At 48.0% G+C, this 27,513-nt stretch overlaps 6 protein-coding genes across 6 annotated transcripts; 4 read left to right on the forward strand and 2 right to left on the reverse strand.

Annotated features, from left to right (window-relative positions):
* Window positions 1–618: 618 nt before the first annotated feature.
* BDBG_03245 (uncharacterized protein) lies at window positions 619–999 on the reverse strand (the record flags this gene model as incomplete). The annotated part of the gene is made up of 2 exons (XM_002626035.1): window positions 619–803; window positions 885–999. 2 exons carry the CDS (start codon window positions 997–999, stop codon window positions 619–621), a joined length of 300 nt encoding a protein of 99 aa, XP_002626081.1.
* A 1,356-nt stretch (window positions 1,000–2,355) lies between these two features.
* Window positions 2,356–4,594, reverse strand: BDBG_03246 (uncharacterized protein; the record flags this gene model as incomplete). Its single annotated transcript, XM_031721168.1, has 7 exons — window positions 2,356–2,536; window positions 2,596–2,966; window positions 3,022–4,050; window positions 4,110–4,197; window positions 4,254–4,307; window positions 4,366–4,383; window positions 4,464–4,594. 7 exons carry the CDS (start codon window positions 4,592–4,594, stop codon window positions 2,356–2,358), a joined length of 1,872 nt encoding a protein of 623 aa, XP_031577616.1.
* Window positions 4,595–4,957: 363 nt separating this feature from the next.
* Window positions 4,958–16,397, forward strand: BDBG_03247 (fermentation associated protein). Its single transcript, XM_031721169.1, has 4 exons — window positions 4,958–5,200; window positions 5,252–5,287; window positions 5,348–16,013; window positions 16,217–16,397. Exons 1-3 carry the CDS (start codon window positions 5,142–5,144, stop codon window positions 14,982–14,984), a joined length of 9,732 nt encoding a protein of 3,243 aa, XP_031577617.1. The 5' UTR covers window positions 4,958–5,141; the 3' UTR covers window positions 14,985–16,013; window positions 16,217–16,397.
* A 188-nt stretch (window positions 16,398–16,585) lies between these two features.
* Window positions 16,586–19,530, forward strand: BDBG_03248 (elongation factor 2; the record flags this gene model as incomplete). Its single annotated transcript, XM_031721170.1, has 5 exons — window positions 16,586–16,618; window positions 16,784–16,841; window positions 16,908–17,563; window positions 17,648–19,423; window positions 19,513–19,530. 5 exons carry the CDS (start codon window positions 16,586–16,588, stop codon window positions 19,528–19,530), a joined length of 2,541 nt encoding a protein of 846 aa, XP_031577618.1.
* A 1,127-nt stretch (window positions 19,531–20,657) lies between these two features.
* Window positions 20,658–24,469, forward strand: BDBG_03249 (CCCH zinc finger and RRM domain-containing protein). Its single transcript, XM_031721171.1, has 5 exons — window positions 20,658–20,927; window positions 21,056–21,174; window positions 21,252–22,121; window positions 22,208–23,346; window positions 23,475–24,469. Exons 1-5 carry the CDS (start codon window positions 20,863–20,865, stop codon window positions 23,883–23,885), a joined length of 2,604 nt encoding a protein of 867 aa, XP_031577619.1. The 5' UTR covers window positions 20,658–20,862; the 3' UTR covers window positions 23,886–24,469.
* Window positions 24,470–24,811: 342 nt separating this feature from the next.
* On the forward strand, window positions 24,812–27,241 carry BDBG_03250 (short chain dehydrogenase). The gene is made up of 5 exons (XM_002626040.2): window positions 24,812–25,280; window positions 25,667–25,832; window positions 26,040–26,167; window positions 26,290–26,473; window positions 26,589–27,241. The coding sequence occupies exons 1-5, from the start codon at window positions 25,148–25,150 to the stop codon at window positions 26,830–26,832; spliced, it is 855 nt and encodes a 284-aa protein (XP_002626086.1). The 5' UTR covers window positions 24,812–25,147; the 3' UTR covers window positions 26,833–27,241.
* The last annotated feature ends 272 nt before the right edge of the window (window positions 27,242–27,513 follow it).

The raw sequence follows: 27,513 nt of genomic DNA on the forward strand, positions 1-27,513 counted from the left end.
CCTCTTCTACCTTTGAAAGCGCAAGGTCCAGATGCCCGAATTCAAGACGGACGAACACACTGCATCCAAACATCCTAGGAGCGACTGTGAGGCTGGTTCGAGTCTCCTATTTCAAGCCCGGGTGACAGGGGCAATTCCTGTGCCAGTTTGGAATATAAAGCAAAACCTGAAAGCAAGCCGAACGGAGAAGTGTGTATGTCATCCAAACCACGAGGGCGTTGGGGGATGTCGGAGATTTTAGCGGAGTGCGCAAGATGATATCCTTGAAACGCCGCAATAAACACTCGCGAGTTCTAGGCTAGGCCTTTAATGGGGCTGGTACCCTGTACCTGCTTGATGCTTTAACACAAAGCCCAACCCCTATTTTCTCGATCTGATATCTGACACCTTCCCCCTAATACCTCGGCGGTTCGCTCTGATTTAGCCGGATGAGCCCAGGGGATTTATCAAAGGACCAGTGTTCTTCAGGGAACGGGTATGTTTCATCTCAGGCTGGCAGAAGCAGACCAGGATCGATCTTTTATTAGAGGCCCGGTGGATCTAAGTTTATCAGCCAGTTGTCCCTGTGCGTCGGACATTTGGCACGACTAATGATGCCGTTCAAGCACGTACTCAGTTTTACTTGATCTGTCTGTGGTAGGATGAAGGCGATGACGACGAATGCGCGGAATTTTTAAAGGATATTATGGGATGATGAGACTTCCGGCTTCCCTTTCGTCGTCGTCGTCGTCGTCTTCCTCCATCCCCAACAGCCCTCTCGGTCCGCTTAAAGCTAATTCCTGTAGAGCAGTGGGCACCAGAATCTATGTCACCATCATAACTTAATAATACACATACTGTTAACATTCTAGCGAGAATCCTAATCTGAATCCTGGTTTAAGTACCTCTACCCTGCGCTCCCGTCTTATCCGAAGGCCCCGTTGCCATTGTGCCATCTCGCGAAGGGCGAGACGCTCGAATATTTGCCTTGGACTTTTCGGCTGGTCTCAGGGAGCCCATGAACGTGGAGCCTTCGGTCGGTGAAGACCCTAGTATTACTATACTCTAGGGAATATAGTAGCTCAACAACGTCGAGAAGCTCGATATTGTGGGAGTGACCTCCGTGAAGACAAGGCAATCCATGCCAGACTCGAGGCGGCTTAAACCCCCTGGGGCAGGACACGTCCCGGACACGTCTTGTATTCCTCAAGGGGGTCCGTAGACAAATTGTTAAAAATTGCTATAATGCTCTTTCATTCCATGGACGGTAATTATTAGCAGTTTCTTCGCGCATTGTCTGCCCACCCCTGAGAAATCAGCAAACCGCCTAGAAGTGTCCCGAAACTCGATGAAAGTCGGCGCCAATTAAATCAACGTCGCCCTTCAGATCCTTCACTGGTGGCCATTGGCCCCATTGGATCTCTGGTCGCCCTTCTGGCGATTACAGGAGATTGGCCTAGGGTTTTTCCATTAGGTAACGTGGTTATAAGCAATGCGAAGCATCAAGAGATGTAGTAGAATATGCTGAATGCCGGAACGTAGTTGAGTTATACATCAGGGCCGCCATTGACGGATGGATTAGTGAAATAGGACAAGCGTGTCTGTTATACTCCTGGTCTTCTGTAGCCTTGATTGCTGATACTAGGCCTGTATAAGAACTTTGGGAAGGTTTGGGAATTTAGCTGACCATTCTCTGGGACTCTCGCTGTACGAAAGAGAGCTCTAGTAAAGGTCATGACAATTGGATCTATGTAAGAGATGCCATGTATATCCGAGAAATTGCAGCGGTGTCTCCGATCCTCTCAATATCATGTCAACCTGACATTGGCGGAGGCCCGGACATATACAATGACCGTGTCATGCAAATAACGTGGTGAAACTTTCCACTCTTTGGCCCCGTGGTAACTGTTTCTGTAACAGCTTTGCTCTTGCGGCCCTTACGGCGCATCCTGAGGAAATCCTAATCAGCTATTTTCCACACCCGCAAATTGTAATATACCCACACCTTGTTTGATATATAGATCGTCGGAGTTTTTAGTGGTCAGTAGAGCGTAGGGGTGAATCGTATATTTCAGAGCCCAATAACCTGCGGAAGTTTCGTCCGTCATCATTGTAACATATCCAGAGCAGAAGTTCACGAAACAAAAAGTGTTTAGTGTATATGTCTATAACCTTGCGCTGTTTCATGAAATTGACTAGGCAAAAAGGCCTGTATCCAATATCCAAGTTACTTCCCCAAAACGCCATGCCAATCGGTAATGTACTGTACGTACATGTACATGTACAAGGAAAAAAATGGCTTGATCCAAGAACCAAAAAAAGGACATTGCAGTAAAATAACTATCGCTTCGCACCCATAAATCACTGGATTCAAATTCATCCACCCCAGGCGTCGCGTTCTTCATTGAATGACCCGTATGTCATGTTTCTCCCTGCGAGGCTTTCGGTGTCTGCCTCATTATCCTCATCGACTGAGTGGCCTTGTTCCATCGACTGCTGGGCCATGGGCCTGCTTTCGGTGCTTTCATGTTGGCCATTCGCATTTACGGACCGACCACTTGAATAGGATTAGACTTTTGTGGACCTTATGGTACGCTGTGGAAATTTGGTACTCACACTAAACGAGCTTCGTTAACTATGTTATGTCCTCCTTCTTCAGGCCTCTCAAACCGCTGGCGTTCGGCTTCTCCAACGTCATCCACGAGGTCAACTAGTTGGCTCCGTCTCAAACGGGACTGAGAGGAGATGCTGGAGCTACTGTGATGTTTGTTCCCGTTAATAGGCCGTTTTGGTTTACGATCTGACCTACGGCCCGATGAACTCCCTGACGCTTCATTGTCACCATGAATGCGTCTGTTCCTATGTTTAGCTGCTCTCTTCACATAGCTTGTTTCGGTGTGGTTTCGGCGCGGGGTTGAGACGGACGGCCTTGTCCGTCGTGGAAGTCGCTGGTCGGGTGGCACCTCATTGGCCGTTATCACTGGATACTGATGGATAAGTTAGCTATAATCACAGATTGTGCTTAGGGATGCGATTGCTTACATTGTAATCTCCGAATTCCAAGGCTCTCGCATTCACAAAGAGCCTTTCGTCTTCTTCATCGAGTGTCAAGTTTTCGGGATCATCATTATTAAGGCTTCCATTATTTGCGCTGCCTCTTTTGGCCCAGCCTTGGGAGCTCCTTCGACTGCAGGCTGGCGAGCTTAAGAGAGGCGTCCGACTTGTTGCTTCACCTGGTTTGGGAATCCAATATTTAGATTTCCCGCCCCTTTCATATCTCATACCATCCATCAGTCTGGCTAGACGTGACTCGGATTCCTCATGTGCCATTACATTATCACCGGAGTCAAATATCCTGTACTGATAGTTTTCTCCGCGAAAAGTTTCTTTGGTGTCTTCGATGAGATCCCGGATACCAAATGCATCCCGAATCGCGAACTTTACTGGCATCCGCGCCGCTGATACAGAGGTATCAGCATAATCATGCCATGAGAAGGCGTACCAGTGGGTAAGGGCAAAGAGAGGCATTTCGAAACAAATCAAGCTGTCTTGGATTGCTGCTGCAAGGTTGTCGGGACTATAACCTGCAACCCCATTGGGTAAAGCGCCAAGCCATTGTAGGATCGAGAGAAAAAACCCTTGCCAATATGAAGCAAAGATGATGAGTTTGACGCAAAGAAATTTAGGGACGGGGCGAAACGGCTTGAGATCATCGTGCATACACACCCAGAACAGTGCTAACGAGTAAAGACTAAGTGTGACGCTTATATTGTAAATAATCCCAGTCCATAGATATCCAGAGGAGAGACCAAGATATCCCTCTTGGTATGTCCCGGTGGCTTTCATGATAATGGAAGCCAAAGCAAGGATAGGTTTTAACCATGCATACTGTAGAATACCACGCTTTATCGCAAGGAACGTGTGTGGATCGGAAATGTCGACTTTTCGAAGAAAATGGTTGAGGGGCCAAGCATGCTGCACCGGCGCACGTCCGTGTGTCATGACTATAAGAGCTCGTTCTCCCCCAACTAAGTTGATAAGGAGTTGAAAAAATGTATATATCGTAAATGCCTTGTAATGTCACAAAGTCAGTGGAGCGCTTCTAGCAGGCCTCGGGGTCGAGCGCATACCTCATAGATATCACGGATTGGTACTATAAAAGCAGAAGTTTTCAACGAAATTATGCTCACCCACGACGATATGGAGTATATTGGAACCCTAAGAGACCGTAAGCAAGCTGCCCCAAATCATAGGAAAGGACATCATCCACCGACATCAAAAGTATCCTCACGACATATCGCTGAAGCAACGGTTTCCGATAATTTTTTCTGCACTCCACGTTATTATTCGGTAATATATACATTTCAGGCCGAAGGTACTGCTCACGTTTGAAGCCATATCGATCTAGGCAAGAAATCAAATCAGTGGAATGTCAGCAGAAAGAGGTTAGGGAGAGGAGAGGAAGGAGGGGGCTCCGGGCATACATGAGAGATATGAATGTAGCCACTAAAGATGCCACACCTGCAATGATGACTGTGACCTTAGCCAGACTAGACCCTGTGCCTCCAGAGGAGCCGGAAAGGCTCGTCATTGTCGGTGTGATAGAATGCATCATTCACGATAGAGATGCTATTTGGCCCATTGTCCCCCCTTGATCATTTGCGTGGGTGGATTAGCTTGAATCCAGCAACATAACAAAGCTCCGTCCGCTGCCAAGACGGATTTGATGTTATCTAGGACTATCGCTGTCGATTGGCGCCGCGCAAAGAGACTAGTATCGTAAATTGACAAATTGACGGGCGGGCTAAGGAGTTTGTCGTGTTTTGGGGGTCTGCGTGGTTAAGGCACAGAGTAACGCGGATGTTTGAGGTTTTGGCTGGAGCCGGGAAGCTTCGTCCCGTGACGTCCAAGCGTGCGGCTATCGTCATTTGTCTCGGCCTTCAAAAGTAACTCCTCCTTCATCTAGACTACTCATCACTACTCATCACCACAACTATGAAAATGTTTGGCCATGGTATCCGCGGTATGTTAGTATCACTTACATTATGCGTTTCTTGAATACCTGCTCTTGCGGAACCGTTTGCAGAGACATGCTTGTTGGTTCGCGGAGGAGAAATTGCCATGCGACAGTCGAACCCGCCAACGTTGCATAGCTCGACAAGATGGAAGGTGGCAGATTAACAGCGGAGTCGCTGTCTTCCGTAGTTCCTCAGTTTAATTGGTAAGGGTTTTGATCCCTTAGGTATTTTGGCACGGAGCTGATAACTGGCAGGGTGTTTTTAGTTGAACTTATTGTGTGTGGTGTTCTGTGAGTCTGGATCCAAGTCACTTGCACACGGGTATATTTAAAACTGATATTGCGACGTAGGACTCTTTTCTTCCTCTTTTACTTTAATCGCCTCTTCGCTACAATCGTTTCCTATCCAATCCGAGCGTATACCTGGCATTACTACGGGGTTTATGTCGATATCCATGCGCTTCAAATATCCTTGCTTGGCGGAAGGATCTTTTTTAAAGGGTTTCGATATCACGGAGAGAATGAGACAATATTAGTTCAATCGGGATATTTGACATGGAAGTACTGGCTTCGGTCTGTACGTAAGGTTGATCTCTCTCGGAGTAGCGAAGACGGTGCGGAGAGCTCGAGACACCCGGTGGGAGAATCGGATTCGGAGGAAAGCACCCGCAGCCCAAGCCCCAGCACCGCTCAACGGGGCGGTTGCACCGCAGCCAATCGCCTGCCCTGTCGGTTGGAGTTGACCCTGCACGGTCTTGAGTGGTTTGTTTATAATAGAAGTGCCGCTTACGATTCCATCCTTTCTGGCTTTGGATATACTCTGAGGAGGGAGCCTAGTGGCAGCGACAATGACCAAAACGATCATACTGGGAAAAATAATGACGACGAATTGGAGTCTCCTAACAGTGCGCAAACAGGCAAAGGCTCAATTGATAGCAAAGATTCCGCAAAATCCCCGTCTGGTGTTGGATCGACACCTTCCGAACGGTCAAAGATAGCCAATAACACTCGTATCCGTTCATCTCGTAAAGAATTGCCATCGCAAGAGTCCCGGAAATCATGTTCGTCGAGTTCAACTGAAGAAGTTTCGCGATCTAAACTTCTGGCTCTCCTTCCCCTGGGGTTGGTTTGCAATAAAGGGGCAATGGTTATGGGGAACGAAAATACAAAAACATTTCTGACCGCAAAGTTCGAGAGGGCCTCTGGGCATATTGATGCCAGAAATTCTGGTCCTCTGGATATGTTTAGACAAATATTCGAATTTCGCCTACGCCATCCTGTAGTTCAAATGAAACCAAACCCGGATTTTAAACAATCTCAACAAGCTGCTGCTAGCGGACTACGAGCATCAGATGGAGACCAAGAATCGGAGCGACATGAGCAGGGCCTCCACTCGAGATACCAACGCCACAGGCGTAGGATATGGCACAATCTTCGTGATCTGATTCCGTATTTCCAGAGTTCAGTCGAGTCATTCCACGTTGGTGCGGGAAAAGACACGCGTGGGGCTAGTTCTGGTTCTCCAACAAAGACCGGATTGCCAGGGGAATCTCGTTGGCTTGGTCTCACTCGGTACCTTGACGAAGACGATCGCGATGCACATGAAGGCTGGAGCGCTATCGAATATGGTCGGTTCTCTACATTAATCGATTGTCCAAGCCTGCGCTTCACTTATTATTGGGATATACCTGGGAAAGTGCCAAGGGGCGGAATGCATTCGCGACTTTCAGTTCATAAACTTTCCAATGACATCAATGGTGCAGATCCTCCGGAGTGGGGTATGCACCTATGTATCAAGGGTGGAACTATTAACTACGGCCCCTGGGCGGATAGGGAACGTGTCGGTATTCAGACGATATTTTTCCCAAATTTTTACCGAGATTCACAGCCCTCTCCACCCCTTGAAGCTGATGCTCCTAGGCAAAGCACCAAATTCAAATTAACCATCAATATTGAGCAAGATACTACCCTGCGAATTCCTACTAGAGAAGCATCCAAAGATTGGTTATGGAAAGGTCGGGTTGATGCTGTTGGGGGCGTTTCCAAATTGAAGGGCCAGAAAGAGAAAAAGCATCCACGAAATAAGGACGCTGAAAAAAGCACCCATGGCCCCGACATAAGGCCCTTCGGTTGGTTTGCCATCCGGATAGCGGCGAATTCCACCATCAGATATTCAATGGACATGGTCGTGTCGAATACGGGATACAAAAATCAACTGGAACTTGATCTTTGCGGGAGCAGAGTGACATCTAGTGTAAACCATGGCCTACTGTGGAGCTCTGGGGCACAAACGATTTCACTCGACCTGTCGAACCCTTTGAAGTGGAATATCCTGCACACCTGGTCCATTAACGTATACAGCCAAAACCTCGAGCTTTTCTTATTACGAGACCACATTTTCCTCCTCACTGATTTAGTGAACGACTGGATTTCGGGGCCTCCCCCCGATTTCTATACCTTTGTGCCTTTCCGTTACAAGATAAACTTTTCCTTTACGAACTTCAAGCTATTCATGAACGTCAACGATTCTAACATAATAAACAACCCATCCGACACTAATGATAACACCTTTCTCGTAATACACAGCGAGCACCTGACCTCTAACCTCACCATTCCTGTGGAGAAATATAGACCAAAAAGCAATGCTATAATATTCGATGTTAATTTGTCAAGTGGATCAATCGAGTTGGTGACGCCACTATGGAACACGCAGCGCGTCTTTCTCCAGGATAACTCAGTTGCAACGCTCAAGGCCATGAGCTTGACTGGGAGTTACAAGTATAATATTGAGACATCGACCGAGCTAACGGATAGGTTAACACTCGATATAGTTGGTGTTTCGCCCAAGCTTTGTCTTTACGGATTTTTAATCCGGTACTTTTTAATGATAAAGGAGAACTACTTCGGCGAACACCTGCATTTCAAAACACTAGAGGAATATCAGGGCTTGCTTGCTACTACCGACACGCCGGAAGAAAGTAGTGGCGTGGACCCTTCACCGAAAACAAACGACCTTGACATCTTTGTCCAGATTCATGCAGACAGTGGCAGCATCTTTTTGCCCGCTAATATCTATGACCGCACAAATTGTGTGAGGATAGACACTGTATCCTTTGATACCGATTTGAGGTTTACGAATTATTACATGGATATGGAAACATCATTTGGCCCTGCGGAATTCGTTATAGACTCAGCCCAGCCGGACGGTTCCCATATTTCTTCAAACACGCAGTTATTCTTGGATGGCTTGTCCATCTACGGTCATCGCCTTTTCGGGCTGCCGCCTACAGAACCAACTTATGTCTGCAATTGGGACTTTCGGGTTGGACATATTGCCGGAGAATGCACTCCTACATTTCTAAAATCCGCCGCATCAGCAATAAGGTTTCTCGCATTTTCTTTTGACGATGAAGAGAATGCACTACCGCCACTACACCCCGTCGTGATCCATGACGTGACATTTTTGAGAGCCAAAGTCAATTGTATACGGATCTGGGTATTGGTCGAGGAATTTGCAATCCTATTTAGTTCCGGGGTTGTCGAGCTTGACTTCAATGATTGGGCTGACCTGCAGTTTTCTGAGCGTCTTAACCTGAACTTGCCGGACCTTATTCTCGCTGTAGTAGATCGAAATGCTGCTATTCGATTGCGACAGCCTTCGCGAGAGACAGTTAAGACCCATGGTTATTTCGAAACGTCACTCTTGCTCAAGATGGTGGAGCGCAAATCAAACTTTTTCGCTGCCCGTGGGCTTCAACAAGAACACATCCGCGTGCATGATCAGCGGTCCAATAGGACGCCGTGGCTGCTTCACAGTGATGAAAATACATTCCCCCATCTTGCTATGGACACTAGCAACGCTAAAGTCAGTCCTCCAGCCATACGCCTACCTCTGATGCCAGAACCGATTCAGTCGATTCATACATTCTATCCCGACTCTTCGTCGTCATCCTCATTTCCTTACACAACGAGCGGAAAGAGTTCGATACGTTCCTCTCAATCTTCCGAATCAAGGCGTGCGAATTTCCCACACTTTAACCACGTGCGCCCTACGACGAATATACCGAAGAGCAGAATTCCCGGACCGGCTCCCTATGACTCTGGTATTAGGGATGCAAGAATTACTTCCAAGAGCCAAAGCGCTCACAGCCCTGAACAAGGAGTGCGAGAGCGGGATAAGACGCCAAGTTTCATTAATGGTATATCCAGCCCCTGGGCTATGCCGTACTTTCATTTCAATGGGATCGAGCCTGATGTTGCGGATGTTCCCACTCTCCCCCACGCCGACGCCTTGCCAGAACAAAGGGAATGGGATTTGGGTAGTGATATTGCAATTGACTCTAGGCCCAACTATGAGAATTCTACCCAAGTCTTTTTCCACTGTAACTTTAAACGCGGCCTACGTGGCTTAGGCTCTCCAGAGGCTCTTTCCGCGGTATCGTCGCTTTTTGATGAACTGCAACCTTCTCACCCAGTTGATATCATTGATAACCTCCAGGCTCGTGTCATTTCAGACATTTTAGCTCATGAGAAGGCGATGGCGAGTCCCAAAAAGAAATCCAATTTTTCACTCGTTTTCCCCCACTCGCACATCCGATTTATCAATTCATCCATGTCAATGGATGAAGATCAATTGGGCAACTTCCGGGACCAGTATGACTTGAAACTTACTCGTATTCGCGCTACATGCCGCACGGCTGTCGAAAGTAAACGGGATGATCACGTACAGCCTACCAAAACAAGTTTTGCCATACATGTAGCGGCCGATTCCGTTTCACTATCAGCTCATGGAGAGAAAATTGAAGCGCTTGATCGGAAAGGCTTGGTCCACTGCACGTTGAAAAATATAATTTGTTGGTCGGCGTCCGAACAAACCCAGCGCTCTCACATTCAGATTCAGGATATTGAAACAGTCACTTCAAGCAAGTCCGTTCAAGACTCGGCATTCCTGATCGACCGGACCACAAAGCTGGTCAACTCGATTGTAGCCCCTTTCCAGGAATCTTCCGCAGCTTATACAAGACGGCTTCGCTGCTTGGTTTACACCCTTACAAATCACGGTTCCCAAACTCCGGACCCGTTGTTTCTGACACGAACTTCCTATGTTTTGCGAGCAGCGCAGGATCATCTGAGGCTTCATGATTCTTGGAAAATTATTTCTCGATTGCGCAACATCTATAATTACTTACCTGCGGGTCAAATATCGAAACTGACTTGCGATTGCAAGGCCAATACAATTCCATATCCATCAGACGCTCGAACTACTGTCTTATCGAACTTTGACCGCTGGAGAACCTGGGACCTTGCGCACGTCAAGAAGAGCGCTGTGATGAAAGTAATTTGGGGGAACTGGGAAGATGGAAACAACAACTTACATAGGTCGGCAAACCAATCCTTCACTTTGAATATGAACAAGATAAGGTTCTGTTTAGACCCTGGTCCGAAGGAGAGCGAGTTGCTGCTCCAAGGCTTCTCGAGTTCGATGAGCGTGGCAATAAGTCCCATGAAGCAACCAAGCGCGGGCGACTACCGCTCTATAGCTGTGCAAACGTACTGCTCTAATATATCTCTGGGACTTAAATGGGAAATTTGTGAGCTTGTTGAAGGCATCGTTAAAATGGTATCAGGAAAACAGAAGGAGACAGGCGCGCCACGCGACGTATCGCATGAGGCAAAGCCCACCGCTAAGGGCGATGATATTCACTTTGTTTTCCTGACTGATGACGGATCCGTTGTGATTGACGGAATCAACATCAATGTCGCTTTACGCGGAAGTGGTATTAAGGGTTCAGTGATTCACCAACCTTCTGGGCAAGATTCAAGGAGTTCTACAAGTGTGGTTGTTAGCTCGGATGAATCTTCAGCGCAATTCAGTAGTCGCCTAAAAGACCTGATGATTTGGAGACTCATGTCCCCCAACGTTTTCGTATCGCACACGTCACAGGTCAGCGGGACACGGATTAAACATGACTGGAAATCCGCGGCTGCGTGCCAGAGGTTGCGCTACGATATGAACGAAGATCCGCTTGGTATAGTTCAAGTGGTTGATCGAATTGTCGAGGATGAAGTTAAATATATTATGGGGTTGGTTTCCGTTGTCGAACCATCGCAAACACAGCCCGAGGCACGACCCAACATCCCCAGGAAAAAGATCATCCATCGATTTCACGTCGCAATGTTTTTGGATGACTACGATATACAATTCTTGCTCCTTCCATCGCTAGTTTACGCCATTTCTGGGGAGGTCGCTCGACTATCTATTGCCCCAGCGAAAGGGTCCAAATTAGAGCTTGACTTTGACGTGAAAAATAATTCACACAAGTTTTGGACAGACAACGAAAGAGACTCGAGTATCATTTCAGCACTTGATATCCCACCAATCAACGGCCGTATCATGGTTGCTACACCTCCCAATCGTACGTCCGTGGATATCGATACAATTATTGAGCTGACCAAAGTCGATGCGGGAGCCGTGCGGAACCTGCTCGGTGCATTAAATGGACCAGAAATATCTCATTTATTGGCAGACTTGGAGCACGATACTCGGATTCTTATCCAGCACTTCGACCGTCTCGTTTCTCGCGGGCGTACTTCACCCAAAACGAAACCTTCTGACCGAGCCGCCCATGACCTCGTATATAAAGTACGACTCACATTGGCTGGTGTCGATATTTTTGCAACTGCTCCTGGTTTGAGCAGTAAGGATTACTCCGCCGACATGAACCTTACAGTCGGCTTGGTTCAATTCCATTTAGAGAATGCCTCTCTCAGTGGACCCATTCTCCATCACCCTGAATTCAACCTCTTGCTCTCTCGCATTACTTTCGACCTCAAGAAACGCGACAAAGTAAACACACAACCGTACGGCAGCTTACTTCTCGACGCTCAGATATTCGGAACTTCAAAGATAAATGATTACGGTGATGTTGTGCGATCTTACGACGTGGTCAACAACGGTTTACAAATAGAACTATATGCTGAAACAGCATCGATGATTGTTGACATCGCCGCCCACCTCCAGGAGAGACTGAAGACTCTCGATTTATCCCAGGAGGTCAAGCACCTCAGGAAACTACGACTAATAACTGCAACCGAAAAGAGACCATCCATGGAGGCCCGTGGCCAGCAACCCGACTCACAAAGTCTGTTCAATGCTATGTACTCCGTCGTCCTCGCTAATATCCAAGTGAGCTGGATGATTTCTACACCAGCCTCCTGCCACCAAGGTAGACAACCAGAGGACCTCGTATTTTCCATTCGCAAGGTAGAGCTAGCGACCAGAAGAAAAAGTGCCGCCCGTCTAAGAATTGAAGATATGCAGCTTCAAATGGTTCCTCTGCAGATGGATAAGAGGAAGCGGTCACGAAATTCTGCCCTTCTACCCGAGGCCGTGTTCAATGTTGCGTATCTGTCCAATGGAAATGAGCGCCGACTGGCATTCCAAGCGGCGGGTAAAGAGTTGGATATTCGAATGACATCAGAGTTCATTCTGCCCGCAAGCATTCTTCAAGATTCGATTGCATTGGCTAGTGAAAATCTGCGCAAAGCAATCAGACTGTGGAGCGCGGCAATCCCTCCGGAAAAGAAAAAGGCAAGCTCTAGCCCGAGAATTGTTAGGCTCGCTTCTCTACTTATCGATGCAGATTTCTCTGGGGCTGTGGTCAGTTTACAGGGCCGACAGGACGACATGGCGACAAGTACAGTTTCACCAACGGCGCGAAGTAATCGAACTGCTGGTGGAGGCAAGTACGGTCAGTATATCCAACAGGATACTGAAACTACAGCAACACTCCGGGCTCCCGGGGTTGCATTAAAGGTTCAATTCGAAGACTCTGGAGATGGAGAGCCTACGTTAAATGCAGAAATGAAGGTGGATGCTTCCACCAATGTCCTCCATCCCACCTTTGTACCTCTAATCACTCAGATATCTGAGAGTGTGAAAGAAATTGTGGGAGAATCAGACGGATCAAAGGATCTGTCCAGCAAAAGCCAGCCTGTCCAAGATCATTCCTTTGAGAAACCTCCGGACAAAAATGACCCTACAACCATCCTTGGACGGTGCAAGTTAAATGTTGGACTGCGCATTTGCAGGCAGGAATTCACTCTCAGCTGCCAACCAATCGCACGGGTTTTAGCAACTGCATGTTTTGACGACAGCTATATTACAGTCAACACCGTCCAATCGGCGGAACAGAGGCGTTTTTTTGCCATGTCTTTGGCATTTAACGCGTTACAGGCTTCGGTCAAGCATGTTTACTCGAGCGAATCCACTGCTAGCTTGACGGTTGACTCTATTGTTATGTCGATGATGAATAGTAAGCACGTCAGTTCTAACAGCGGGATTTCAGCAATCCTGAAGATCAGTCCTACGAAGCTTCAGGTAAATGCCAAACAAGTCCAGGACTTTCTCCTGTTCCGTGAGATATGGATTCCGCCCGAAGGTCCACCAAAAGGGCAACCAGTTAACCCCCAACCACCTGCGACTGACACGCAAGCATACCTCGTGCAGCGATATCAGCAGATGACTGCTACGGGCTCATTCCCTTGGAATGCAGTGATTGCGATAACGCAACTAGATATCTCCCTTGATTTAGGCCAGACGTTGGGCAAATCGGAATTCACTATCAAGGATCTGTGGTTATCGTCGAAGAAAACATCTGATTGGGAGCAGAATCTCTGTGTTGGATTTGAAGATATTGCTGTTGAAAGCAAGGGGCGACTTAGCGGCGCCATCGGATTGCAGGAGTTCAAGGTTCGAACTTCTATTCAATGGCCAGACTATGATCAAAAATCATACCAGACTCCCTTGATCCAAGCATCAGCAGGGTTTAATCGGCTACAGGCTAAAGTGTCTTTCGAGTATCAACCATTTTTGGTGGCGGATGTAACATCATTCGCGTTTTGCATGTACAACGTTCGGAACACGTCTGCATCCCAGAAGGACTATCTCGTCAGCGTTCTCGAAGGAGATAATTTTCAAGTATTATGCACCTCATTCACTGCCTCGCAAGGGCTAGCTCTCTACCAAACGCTCCAACGGTTTCTGCAAGAGAAACAGACTGCGTATCAATCCTCTTTAAAAGAGATTGAAAGATTCTTGCGTCGGAAATCCACTATCGGCTTTGGCGATTTGCAACAAACAGTGGGTACTCCATTGGCAAAGAATGTCGACGAGGATAGCCAGAAGATGCCGATATCACTGCACACCGAGGTGGTGGTACTTCTCAAATCCATCCACATTGGGGCGTTCCCGGGTACCTTCCACGACCACCAGATTTTCAAGCTCGTAGCCCTAGATGCCGAAGCACGTTTCTCCGTCGCAGCTGAGAATGGACGAATCCACAGCGGGCTTGGCCTCACACTGGGTCAGCTCAAGGTAGCATTATCCAGCGTCAGCCGGCCCGCGACAGCACAGGAACCAGCAACCGAGGACCTCTCGGTCCACGACATTGTAATGCGCGCAGAGGAATCTCGCGGGGGGACCATCCTCAACGTACCCCGTGTCATCGCAAGCATGGAAACCTGGCAAGCCCTCCACTCCAACCAGATCGACTACATCTTCAAAAGCTCCTTCGAAGGCAAAGTCGATGTCGGCTGGAACTACTCCCGCATAAGTTTCATCCGGGGCATGTGGACGAACCACACCAACACCCTCGCCAGCCGGCTGGGAAAGCCCCTCCCGCAGCCCACGGTGCAGATTACGCGCGAGCGCGACGAGGGCGGCGAAGGTGGGAAGGATACGGGCCAGGGGAAAATCACTGCGGTGGTCAACGTGCCGCAGTCGCGATATGTGTATACGGCGCTAGAACCGCCGGTGATTGAGACGCCGCAGCTACGGGATATGGGGGAGGCGACGCCGCCGCTTGAGTGGATTGGGCTACATCGGGATAAGTTGCCGCATATCACGCATCAGATTATTATTGTGACGCTAATGGAGATTGCAAAGGATGTGGAGGATGCGTATACGAAGATTTTGGGGTCGTCGTAGGTTGGGGGATCGGTTTTTGCTTTCCACTTCCTTCTTGCTGTTGCCTTACTTTATTGCCATCTCGAGGGAAGGTCTCTTCTTTTCTTCTTATTATTATTTATTAGTTCAATCCGTGTTCGTGTTTATATACCCTTTTGACTCATTGCCTTCTTCGTTGTTATTACTCCTACATCTTTCCTTGTTGTTGATGATCTGTTGTTTCAGTTTCACTCTAGATTGTTTTGGCTTAACAATGGTTTTTAATTTATTCTTTCTCTACTTCTTTCCCCCTCTTTTCTTCTTTTTTGAGGAGCCAAAAAATCAGGTGTTTTTAATATAAAACTATACATGTATTTTCGGTATTTTCGGGATAGGGGCATAGGGAATAGGAAACGGGAGTTCGTTGTTTGCTATATTTCCTCTGGGCATAGTGTCTATTACTGTTTCTCTTTCTCCGTTCCGTTCCTCCTGCTTTATTTAGTATTTAATAAGCTGCCACAGACTACGGAGTACCGTACCTCCGCTGCCAGGGTTGATTTATCAGCGGGACGAACAATGAGTCTCTCTACTTCGTCTTTCGGTTGCCCGAAACAAATAGCCTTGGAGGACAGTCATAATAAGATTTTACCAACGATTATTATATTCAAAATGAAGTAACTATGAGTGGGAAAGGGAGAGTGTGGCAATTTTACACGCGAGCGTGTGTGTAAGTACCACCGAGGTCACTCCCTGGCAGACGAGGGGCTGGAGGGAACCTTGCCAGTACCTACCTAAGTGGGTGAGTGGCTAACTTACGCAGGCAGTAAGTAAGCAGCCCCGCCATTTTCAGCGATTCCAACAACAGACAACAACAACAACAGACTGATGAGAGAGAAAAAGGACAACCGAGTTGCTGTTATTATTATTACTTACTACTACTCCGTCCGTACTACCTATACGACGACAACAACTACTGGAATGGGAGCAGAGTTGACTGAAGAACTGGTAACTAGAACTTAGAACTGGCAGAACGGGTGAGTGAGTTGCTTATTATTATTTAGTTAACTAGTTGTTAGTGTGGCTCGGCCGACTCGACTCCCCTCCTCGTTTCCTTTCCTTTTCCTGCTCGCTTTTCTTTTCTTTTTTCTTTTTTTTTTCTCCTTCCTCTCTCTTCTTCTTCCCCTCCTCCATCCTCCTCCTCCTCCTCATTCTCTCCCTCAACCTCCCAACCTCCCACTGAACTTTCTTCTTAACCTTCTGCTTTTTCTCCCTAGGTCTAGGTCGAGCTAGCTCTCGATTCTGTCTTGTGTGTTTCTTCTGCTGATTCCCACTCTGCTAAAGGATCAGAGTTAACCAAGGGAAAAAAAAAAAAAGAAAAGAAAAATATATTCTTTATCGCACAACCCCGCCTCTAGGGCCTTTTAACGAAACAAATCCGTCAAGATGGTCAAGTACGTTATACAACTCCCTCCTCTACTAGAACACCTATTCCAATATCTTCAATGTCTCTATAATGCTGTTTCTCATTGCTATTGAGAATGGCTTGTGTATCCTCTTTCCCCCCCCCCCCCGCTCGTCTGGCTACTGCTGGTGGTGTTTTTTTTTTTTTGTGGGTGATGTGGGTGGCTTTCTTATGCTGACAAATGTCTCTCTCCCACAGCTTCACCGTCGAGGAGGTACGCTAAATCTCTCTCTCTCTCACATACTCACTCCCTGGCAATGGCCTCATACCTCATACGGCTGCGTAGGGCCTGGTGTCCATATCACATGTCATGATAGATGGAGCACTGGTGTTAAAAATGGCAGCGGGGAACTAATGATGTGTTGTTGTTCTACTATAGATCCGTCAATTGATGGACCGTCCGGCCAACATCCGGAACATGTGCGTCATTGCTCACGGTATGTCGTCTCTTTTGGTTCTTATATAGGCATTGAAAGTATACGTTGCTAACGCACAGTGTATAGTCGATCACGGTAAATCCACTTTGACCGACTCTCTGGTCCAGCGTGCTGGTATTATCTCCGCCGCAAAGGCCGGTGAGGCCCGTTTCACAGACACCCGTCAGGACGAGCAGGACCGTGGTATCACCATCAAGTCTACCGCCATCTCCCTCTATGCACATCTGCGGGATGAAGATGATCTCAAGGATATCCCCCAAAAAGTCGATGGAAATGAGTTCTTGATCAACTTGATCGATTCCCCCGGTCACGTTGACTTCTCCTCTGAGGTCACTGCTGCTCTTCGTGTCACTGACGGTGCTCTCGTCGTCGTCGACTGTGTCTCTGGTGTCTGTGTTCAGACCGAGACTGTCCTCCGACAGGCCCTTGGTGAGCGTATCAAGCCCGTCTGTATCATCAACAAGGTCGACCGTGCCCTCCTTGAGCTGCAGGTTAGCAAGGAAGATCTGTACCAGTCGTTCTCGAGAACAATCGAATCCGTCAACGTCATCATCGCTACCTACTTCGACAAGGCTCTCGGTGATGTCCAGGTCTACCCTTACAAGGGAACTGTTGCTTTCGGTTCCGGTCTCCACGGCTGGGCTTTCACTGTCCGACAGTTCGCTGTCAGGTATGCCAAGAAGTTCGGTGTTGACCGAAACAAGATGATGGAGCGTCTCTGGGTATGTTGCTTGTCATTTATCATTAAAAAAAAAATTATTTTATTATTTTATTATCATAATAACCATTACTAACCCAATGTTTAGGGCGACAACTACTTCAACCCCAAGACCAAGAAGTGGACCAAGGTTGGCGAATATGAGGGCAAGCCTCTTGAGCGTGCTTTCAACCAGTTCATCCTCGACCCCATCTTCAAGATCTTCAATGCCATCACACACTCAAAGAAGGAGGAGATCAGCACCCTCCTCGAGAAGCTCGAGATCAAGCTTGCTTCTGATGAACAGGATCTGGAAGGCAAGCCTCTTCTCAAGGTTGTCATGAAGAAATTCCTGCCCGCTGCCGATGCCCTTATGGAGATGATGGTGCTCCACCTCCCCTCCCCAATCACTGCCCAGAAATACCGTGCCGAGACTCTGTACGAAGGCCCCGCGGATGATGAGGTCTGCATTGGTATCCGTGACTGCGACCCCAAGGCTCCTCTCATGCTTTACGTCTCGAAGATGGTGCCGACCTCTGATAAGGGTCGTTTCTACGCTTTTGGTCGTGTCTTCGCTGGTACCATCCGCTCTGGTCTCAAGGTCCGCATCCAGGGCCCCAACTACGTTCCTGGCCGCAAGGAGGACTTGTTCATCAAGGCTATCCAGCGTACCATTCTCATGATGGGCCGTTTCATCGAGCCAATTGACGATGTGCCTGCTGGTAACATTCTCGGGTTGGTCGGTGTCGATCAGTTCTTGCTCAAGTCCGGTACCCTCACCACCAGCGAGACTGCCCACAACCTCAAAGTCATGAAATTCTCCGTCTCCCCCGTCGTGCAACGCTCCGTCGAAGTCAAGAATGCCAATGACCTGCCCAAGCTCGTCGAAGGTCTCAAGCGTCTGTCCAAGTCTGATCCTTGCGTCCTGACCTACATCTCCGAGTCTGGTGAGCACGTCGTCGCCGGTGCCGGTGAATTGCATTTGGAAATTTGCTTGAAGGATCTTGAAGAAGACCATGCTGGCGTTCCCCTCCGTGTTTCCGACCCGGTCGTTTCTTACCGCGAGACTGTCGGTGGAACCTCCAGCATTACTGCTCTCTCCAAGTCCCCCAACAAGCACAACCGTCTCTACGTGACCGCAGAGCCCTTGGCCGAGGAAGTTTCCAAAGACATCGAGAGCGGCAAGATCGGTCCTCGTGATGACTTCAAGGCTCGCGCCCGTATTCTCGCTGACGACCATGGCTGGGACGTCACCGACGCCCGTAAAATCTGGTGTTTCGGCCCCGACACCAATGGCGCCAACTTGCTCGTTGACCAAACCAAGGCTGTCCAATACCTCAACGAAATCAAGGACTCCGTTGTCTCCGGCTTCCAATGGGCCACCCGTGAAGGTCCCATTGCCGAGGAGCCAATGCGCTCCGTCCGCTTCAACATCCTCGATGTCACCCTGCACGCCGACGCCATCCACCGCGGTGGCGGACAGATCATCCCCACCGCCCGCCGTGTCCTGTACGCTGCTACCCTCCTCGCAGATCCGGGTATTCTAGAACCCGTCTTCTTGGTCGAGATCCAAGTGCCAGAACAGGCCATGGGCGGCATCTACGGTGTCCTCACCCGGCGTCGTGGCCACGTCTTCTCCGAGGAGCAGAGACCAGGAACCCCACTATTCACTATCAAGGCATACCTACCCGTCAACGAGTCCTTCGGCTTCCCTGCCGACCTGCGTGGCGCGACTGGTGGACAGGCGTTCCCGCAATCTGTCTTCGATCACTGGCAGATCTTGCCCGGTGGTTCGCCGCTGGATGTTACCACGAAGCCTGGTCAGGTTGTTACGGAGATGCGGAAGAGGAAGGGTATTAAGGAGGTTGTTCCTGGTGTTGAGAACGTGAGTTTTTCCTTTTCCCTTTTTCCTTTTTACTCATACTATTTCATAAGTTCTTTGACTAATTTCATTCTTCCCTTTCTCGTTTCTAGTACTACGACAAATTGTAAAAAAAGGGCTGAATTTCAAAATTCTCTCTTCCCACGATGGAAAATAAAAATTTCCCAGATAAATAGAAACTGAACACCACTAACTGGAGGGTCAACAAATTTCAAAAAAAAAAAATTAAAAATTAAAAATTAAAAAAATTTAAAAAAAAAAATAATAATAATAATCATGATATCCGGAATCTTTAGTCCCCTCCACCCTCTCTCTTCACCCCTTCTCTTTCTTCATAACGATATTCGACGATTTGTTTTTTGTAAGAAAGAAACCAGAAAAAAATTCCTTACATTATTTGTCTGTGTGCGATTTGTCTTAGTTTTAACTTTTTTTTTAACTACTTCTTTTTATTTTTGTTAACTATTGAAGTTCCATTTTCCCTTTTAATTAAGTTGTAGAAAAAAGTAAATAAAATAAATAAATAGGCAGAGAAGCATATCTATCTACCCGTGGCCAATTTGCTTGAAGAAAAAAAAAACAATGTAAAAAGAAATAAAAACAACCATCAACAGCAATGACTAATCTAAGCGACGTACCACGTGATATGACATTCGCGCAACTTTGAACTTTGGTTGGCGGCAAATGGAGAACTTGAACTGATGAGCGTCGACAACAAGAACGGCACAGTCTGAAAGGATAAAACAAGGCCAAAGGGGATAACTTAAGCATAACAATGACAATGACCGGAATGCCTGCTTGTCTTTTTCAGGAATAAAAACAAGAAACATATCCTCCATCAATTGTTCTGTCTACGGACCAACCCCACATCGACATTTTTAACGCACTCCCGTTACCCTCCCGCGTCGCCGCGTTTGACCTAGGTTTGAGCGGGAAGAAGGAAAGGAAAGGGAAAGGGAAAAGAAAGGAAAGGAAAAAGGAGAGACTTGGATGAAATTCCCGTCATCCTCTTGAAGCAACGGTTCAGGTGGGAAACACGTACCGTGCGTGACACCTTACCTTCCGCGCAACAGTCGTTACATATATCACCGACCGACGAAGAGCGAACTCCTTTTCGTATTCCCCCCATCTTCTATCATCATCGCGGGTGCGCCAGAGAGTACAGGACAAAAGAGGAGGGGGCAAGACCTAGCGAGCAACCGAGGACATCACAAAACCCAAGGAACGCGAAAAAAAAAAAAAAAAAAAAAAAAAAAAAGAGATATTTAAATTCCGTGACGAGCCTGTCTTTTCCCACCGGAATTACCGATCGTTACCTTCTGTTCCCCGATACATATATATATTCGACATTCAGAACAAACTCCATTGTCTTCCGCCCTTTATTTTCGCATAGCTGCAGGGTCGCTTCTTCTTTTGTACAACCGAGAAAAAAGCGCTTAAACATGCAGTTTACGGAGGAGCAGGCGGCTGGGGTGAAGGCGTGGGTTGTGAAGAGGCTGGAGGATATGTCCGTGTTTTATTCCATTGCTCTTCTACCATTTTTCTTCCCGGGAGCACCCGTTCCGTGGTGCTTTGGTGAAGAATGCATTTCTAGAAACGGTGAATACTAATTTTAACTTTTTCCGCCTTTGCCAGATCCGATGCGGACTCCGATGTATTGGCAGATTATGTGCTCGCTTTGATCCGCTCTGATGCCCCCGATGAAGATATACGGAAAGCCTCAGTGGAGAATTTGGAGGATTTCTTGAAAGAGAGTCAGTAGTTTTTTACCTACTCCTTATAAAGCACGTCCTCAACTTGTCTAACTCTCTTTTCGGTCTTCGATATTTAGATACCGCCACCTTCGTCGATGAGATCTTTGCCAAATTCAACCCCAAAAAACCTGAACCTGTTCCAGCACAAGTTCAAAAAACGGGCCTGCAGCAACCTCCAGAAACCTCCACTTCCAATTTGGACGCTGCACCACAGCAGCCACAGCAACCACCATCACAGTCCATGCCACCCTTTGCGCAGACACAACCCATTACCCTTGGAACGATGCCCATGACTCCATTTGGCCACGGACAAACCCCCGCCGGCCCCGACCAACAAACCAGAGGCGGCGCCAGCTCAGCATCGAACTTCCATCGAAAACGCGCCTTCAACGAAGGTCCACAGGCCGGCGAGGACTATGATTCACATTACAACCTTGCCGATCGACCGTTCAAATCCATGCGGGGTCGCCGTGGTGGGCGCGGGGATGGTCGTATGGTTATAAATAATAATATTAGCAACGGGCGAGCCGGCCCTGTACATCTAAACCCGCCGCAGCAGCGCCAACAACAACAGCAGCAGCAGCAGCAGCAGCAACAGCAACAACAACAGGCCCGCGGCGGGTTCCAGCAAATGCCTCCTGTTCCCCCGCCGACTGGATTTCCCCCCTTCAACCCCAGCGATCCCATTGCGGCCATGATGACCCTACAGGCGATGGGGTTCCCGCAGATACCCGGCATGCCTCCGCTTCCTCAACTGCCCACGACGGCGAACGCGCCGGGCCCCAACCAGATGTCTGCGGCGGGTGCTGCTGTTTCGCCGCCCGCGCCGCCGGCTAGTATCCCGCAGAGATGTAGGGATTATGACACACAGGGGTTTTGTGTGTTGGGGAGTACGTGTCCGTACCAGCATGGGACGGATCATTTGGTGGCACCGGCGAGAGATGATGGTAAATATCTTATTTTTTTTCTTTTTTTCTTTACTCTTTTAGAATTGGGAAACTTTCATTTGCTGATATATTTTTTGTTATTGTAGCAGAATATGATCCGACGAAATCCAATATTGTCATGGATAGACCGCGGAGTTCGAGTGCTACAAACGGCCAGGGCTTAGCTGGGCCTTCACGGGGTGGTGATCGGGGCGGGCGAGGGCGTGGCCGTGGTAGGGGAGATAGAGGCGGCTTCAGTGGTCCACGACGGAATCGTGCGGAATTTTCACAAGCCGGACCAAATGAGGATAGATCGATTACCACGATTGTCGTCGAGCAGATCCCGGAGGATAAATTTGACGAGACCATCGTGCGCGATTTCTTTTCTGAGTTTGGTAATGTTGTCGAGGTTACTATGCAGCCGTATAAACACTTAGCCCTTGTGAAGTACGACAGCTGGGCTTCAGCACGGCGTGCCTGGGCTAGCCCGAAAGTAATCTTCGACAACCGGTTTGTGAAAGTCTATTGGTACAAGCCGGGATCCAAAGCTGACACAAACGGAGCCGGCGGCCATCATCCTCAATCCCCATTAGCTAACAAGCCAGATGAGAAACCCTTTGACCCGGAGGAATTCGAGAAGCAACAAGCCGAAGCGCAACGGCTGCACGAGGAGAAGATGAAGAAACGGAAGGAGACCGAGGAAGCCAGATTAACCCTCGAGAAGCAGAAGGAGGATCTCCTGAAGAGACACCAAGAGGAGAAGGCGAAATTATCCCAACGACTCGGCTCGTCTCAACAGCAGCAGCAGCAGCATGAAACAGACGGAACGAACGGCGCCTCACCTGCACCCGGCGATTCATCTATGGCAGAAGCATCGTCGTCATCTCCACATGGAGAGGAAAACGTCAGCGAACAGACGAAGTCATTGCGTGCGCAGCTTGCGGCGCTTGAGGCAGAAGCTAAAAGCCTAGGCCTCGATCCGGCGCTGTCGGACTCGCAGTACCCGGCGCGGGGCGGCCGTGGGAGGGGATGGGTTGGTGGTTATCGGGGTGGGCGAGGTGCCTTTGCGCCCCGTGGCCGTGGGGGTTACGATCCTTCGCTCCGGGGTGTTGGGACATATCGAGGCCGAGGCGGCGTGCGAGGGCGGGGTGGTGTGCTACGGCTTGACAATCGGCCAAGACGCGTTGCCGTATCTGGTGTTGTGTTTAATCCTGAGAAGGATGAGGCGCTGAGGCAGTTTCTTCTGGTATGTATTTTTTTTTTTTTTTTTTCATATGTAACAACCCGTCCATTACAAACATCTCTAGATAGGCTCTAAGGGAAAAAACAAAAGAAAAATAAAGGAAGGAAAAAGAAACTAACACCTTCCCACAGGGCATCGGCGAATACGAATCTATAGAACCAAACCCCGACCAACCCGATTCCCAAATCGTCTCTTTCAAAGACCGCTACGTCGCCGAGAAGCTCATGTACGGCACCACCGACATCCCATCGGTGGGCAAAGTTGAGTTCTCATGGGTCGCCAATGCGCCCTCGACGCCAGGGACCCGTGACGGTTCCGTATTTGCGCCACCGCTTCTACAACAGCAGCAGGAGCAGCAACAGGGGCACGGGAGTGGACATGGGCATGCGGCAAAGAAGGAAGACGAGGAGGATACGCATATGGGTAATAATGGTGTTTCGGGTAACGAGAGTGATCCGATGATGCTGCGGAAGGATGCGGGGGGTCAACATGAGGTTGATTATGACGTGGCGGAGATGGATGATACCTGGGCAGTTGAGTGAAGGAAGGAAGTTGATGGGTTGAGATACATAATTTTCCTCCTTCTTTCTCTTCATCTATGATCATTGTTACTACTAGCTTATACATTTTCTTTTTTTCTCTCTCTTTTTCCCATTTACTGATATTACTAGAATTGTGTAGGTATTTGCTTCGTGATATTTTGTTGTTTCCGTTCTCATTTCTATTATCTACTAACTCTGTATTCTATCGCTGTCTTCAGGAAGAGAAAAGATTTATTTTCGGTGGTTGCTATTTCTTTTTATATCTTTTATTTTTTATTTTTTTGCAATCTCTTTCTCCCTAGTGTTGCTATTTACTCCATCCGTTTCCCTTTCAGCTCCTCATCCTCTCGCTGCCCGTTTCCAGTCGCAAACTTTTGTATTTATAATGTAGAATTCTACCCCAAGCTGGTCCAGGCGCTTATATATATCGACATCGAGATTAATCAGCGCATTAGGCCAGTACTTATGCATTCTCAGTTCTTCTACTGAAGACGATACGCACGTAAATAGACCTGCTGCTGTCCTTCAGTGGGAGAGAAATACCGGATAGAATCCCATCTCTATAACTAGTGGGTGCAGAGGAGAGGTAAGATATGTTGGTATACATATACTCCTCAGACGAAAAGAGCGGGGAGCTGCACCGATTTGTACTCCGTAGTCAGCTTGGGTTTCAGGCCAGGGATTGATTATGATCGTCTGAGAATGAGATATGGGCAGTTACGCCGGACAAGGGGCCTAATAAAAGAACGTTAGTTGCTTATAGAGTCCGTCCATTTGGCTTAGACACCGTAGTCTGTTAATTGCCTCTCAAGCCAAAACAGAACAGTCCAAGGAGGAAATATTCCCCTGGCAGCGGCCCATCCCTCGCTCCAATAATGTGTACTCCGTAGCTCCTGTATAGTTACGTTACCCCGCTGTCCAAGAGTTTGCCAAGCGGGGAGATTGGGTCTCCATCTTCCGACAAATATATATCTATCATGTATATGTATATATATAAATATATATAATAATAATAGTATCTATATATACCCGGACACATATCCCCAGCTCATAAAAGTGGTTGTCTTTCGCCCTTCCCAAGTACCTAGCAGCTATTTTCCTCACTCCTACAGTAGCACTCTTCAACATCATAAACGCAGTTCGATAGCTACTTGTCTCCTCTACATTCCCGTGGAGAGTGTGTCTTCTTTAGAACTTCGGGAAAGGACCCCATGAGGTATATAATATAGACGCGCCAGCCTCATAATAACAATACCCGAGCCATGTCTGCGCGTCTCCAGGGCAAAGTCGCCGTTATCACAGGTAGTTCAAATGGGATCGGGAGGGGTATTGCGTTAAGATATGCTGCTGAGGGTGCCTACGTTGTCTGCTCAGATCTCGACCCCGCGCCGAAAGGTATGTTTGTTTTAACTTGTTCTCTTGTCACTCTTTGCTCGAAATGAATGCCTGGGTTTCGCATTTTGTTATTACCCTTGGTTGAGGTCAGGACGTATGAATCAGACTCCATTGGGTCAAGAAAACTCAAGCGTTTTGGGCTTGTAAATAGCCAGTTCAAAGGGCTTTTTCATGAAAATAGCCGTAGTTACCTGAAAAGCGCCTCGGTACTTTTGCCCTTCGCTCGTACCGACCATGCTACTTTTATTTCAACCAGGCACGCATCAATTGGATATACTATCAGGTTCAGCTGCTTTGCATAAATATCACAAAGCCATCGCACCCCGTCCACACAGCACTCTCAAGGGGAAGGAATCAGATAACCGCTAACACCCATTTTGACACAGGTGATGGTGACAAACCCACCCACGAAGCCATAAATGAAACATACCCTGTCGTTCTAGGCAGTATAGGCGCAACTCGTGCTGTATTCGTCAAAGCGGACGCCTCCGTTTCCGATGATGTAGAAACCCTGGTTAAGGAGTGCGTGAAAGCATTTGGAAGGTTGGATATGTAGGTCTTCTCCCACCCCCCCCCCCCCCCCCCGCGGACCTCAATACAACCAACTGTCTTCCACTGAGGCCCCCCTTTCTCTACACCCAACAACCACCGCCTTGCTTTTTTTACCTTGTGCAAGTAGTCGTAAGGCGAAAAGAAAAATCAAGTGTGAACAGCGCGCTAACAAAATGAAAACCATCAAATATTTATACGTGTATATAGTATGGTCAACAATGCCGGTATGACCCACGCAGGGCACCAAACTGCCGGAGCCCGTATTCATGAAACCCCCGAGGGGTCCTGGGATAGGGTCATGGGCCTCAACGGGAAGGGCGTTTGGCTTGGATGCAGTAAGTTTGTATATATATATATATACATAGACACCGCATCCCATCGTTCCATCACAATGCAATGCAACCAACCCCGTTATGTATAAATAATGCAATCTGACCAAAAAACCCACAAACGAAAGAATTCGCCGCGAAGCATATGCTAGCCCAGGACCCCCATCCGAGCGGTGATAGGGGCTGGATTATCAACATGGCCTCCGTATACGGGAGCGTTGGCGCAGCGAGCTCCAGTACGTACTCCGCATCGAAGCACGCGGTGGTTGGGATCACAAAGTCTGTGGCTTTGGAATATGCGAAGGATAGAATGTGTGTTCCCCCTTTTCTTTATTCCCCTTCAGTTTCTTCAAGCTATCCCCTGATTAAATTTCCGACTTTCTAATAATAATAATGATAATAATAATAATAATAAACAAATACATAGTCACGTAAACGCCCTCGCCCCAGGATGGGTAGAGACAGGTCTTATCAAGCCCTTCGCGGATGCCGCCAGCGAGAACCCTCTCAGGCGGGCATTCCACGCCCACCTAGTCTCAATGCATCCGTTTGATGCGCGGTTGGGCAGAGAGGAGGATATCACGGGTGCCGCAGTGTTTTTGGCGTCGGATGATGCCAGATGGATGACGGGGACTACGTTGGCAGTTGACGGGGGGTATGTGGCGCATTGAGCGGGGTTGAGATGGGACTAGATGAGATATAGAAGGGGTGGAATGGGGTGCGATGGGATGGGTGGGTGCAAACGCGGTGTGGTCGATATAGATGGGCCCCAACCCCCGTCATAGCACTATGAGATCAGAGTCAGTGAGATGAGAGAAACGTTACACATATGTAGCCAAATGAGTAAAGCCCAAGCCAATTGAATGATTTTGACTGGCAGGAGAATTAACTAGTGGTGATAGTTTTGAAAAACTTCACAGCATTCCAGAACAGTGACCTTACTCCAAAACTCCCAAAAGCAGGGAGGGCATAGAAAAGAAAGAAAACTCAAAACCAAGCACAAGTGCCTAAATAAACCGTAGAATAGCCACAGAAAGAGAAAATTAGCAAGGCACTAGAAATATAGCGGATGCATGCACATATATTATAAGTATTCAAGGCCGGTGATCAAGGAGCTTTTCATATTAAACAATGCAAAACAGAAAATAGACAGATAAGCCGGAGTCATCACAAGTGTACATACACAATGCATGCATAGCGGTACAGTTCAAAATTGAAAGAAGGTAAGAAGTGAGAGATCAAAAATACGGGTCATATCAGTTCTGTCATATCACGTCATATCGGGTCGTCATGTTTCGCGGTGAAGAAAATAATCAAAAAACATATGTACACACCATGAAACGGGATATAAA

This window comes from Blastomyces gilchristii (genome assembly GCF_000003855.2).
Source record: "Blastomyces gilchristii SLH14081 genomic scaffold supercont1.5, whole genome shotgun sequence".
Lineage (NCBI taxonomy): Eukaryota > Fungi > Ascomycota > Eurotiomycetes > Onygenales > Ajellomycetaceae > Blastomyces > Blastomyces gilchristii.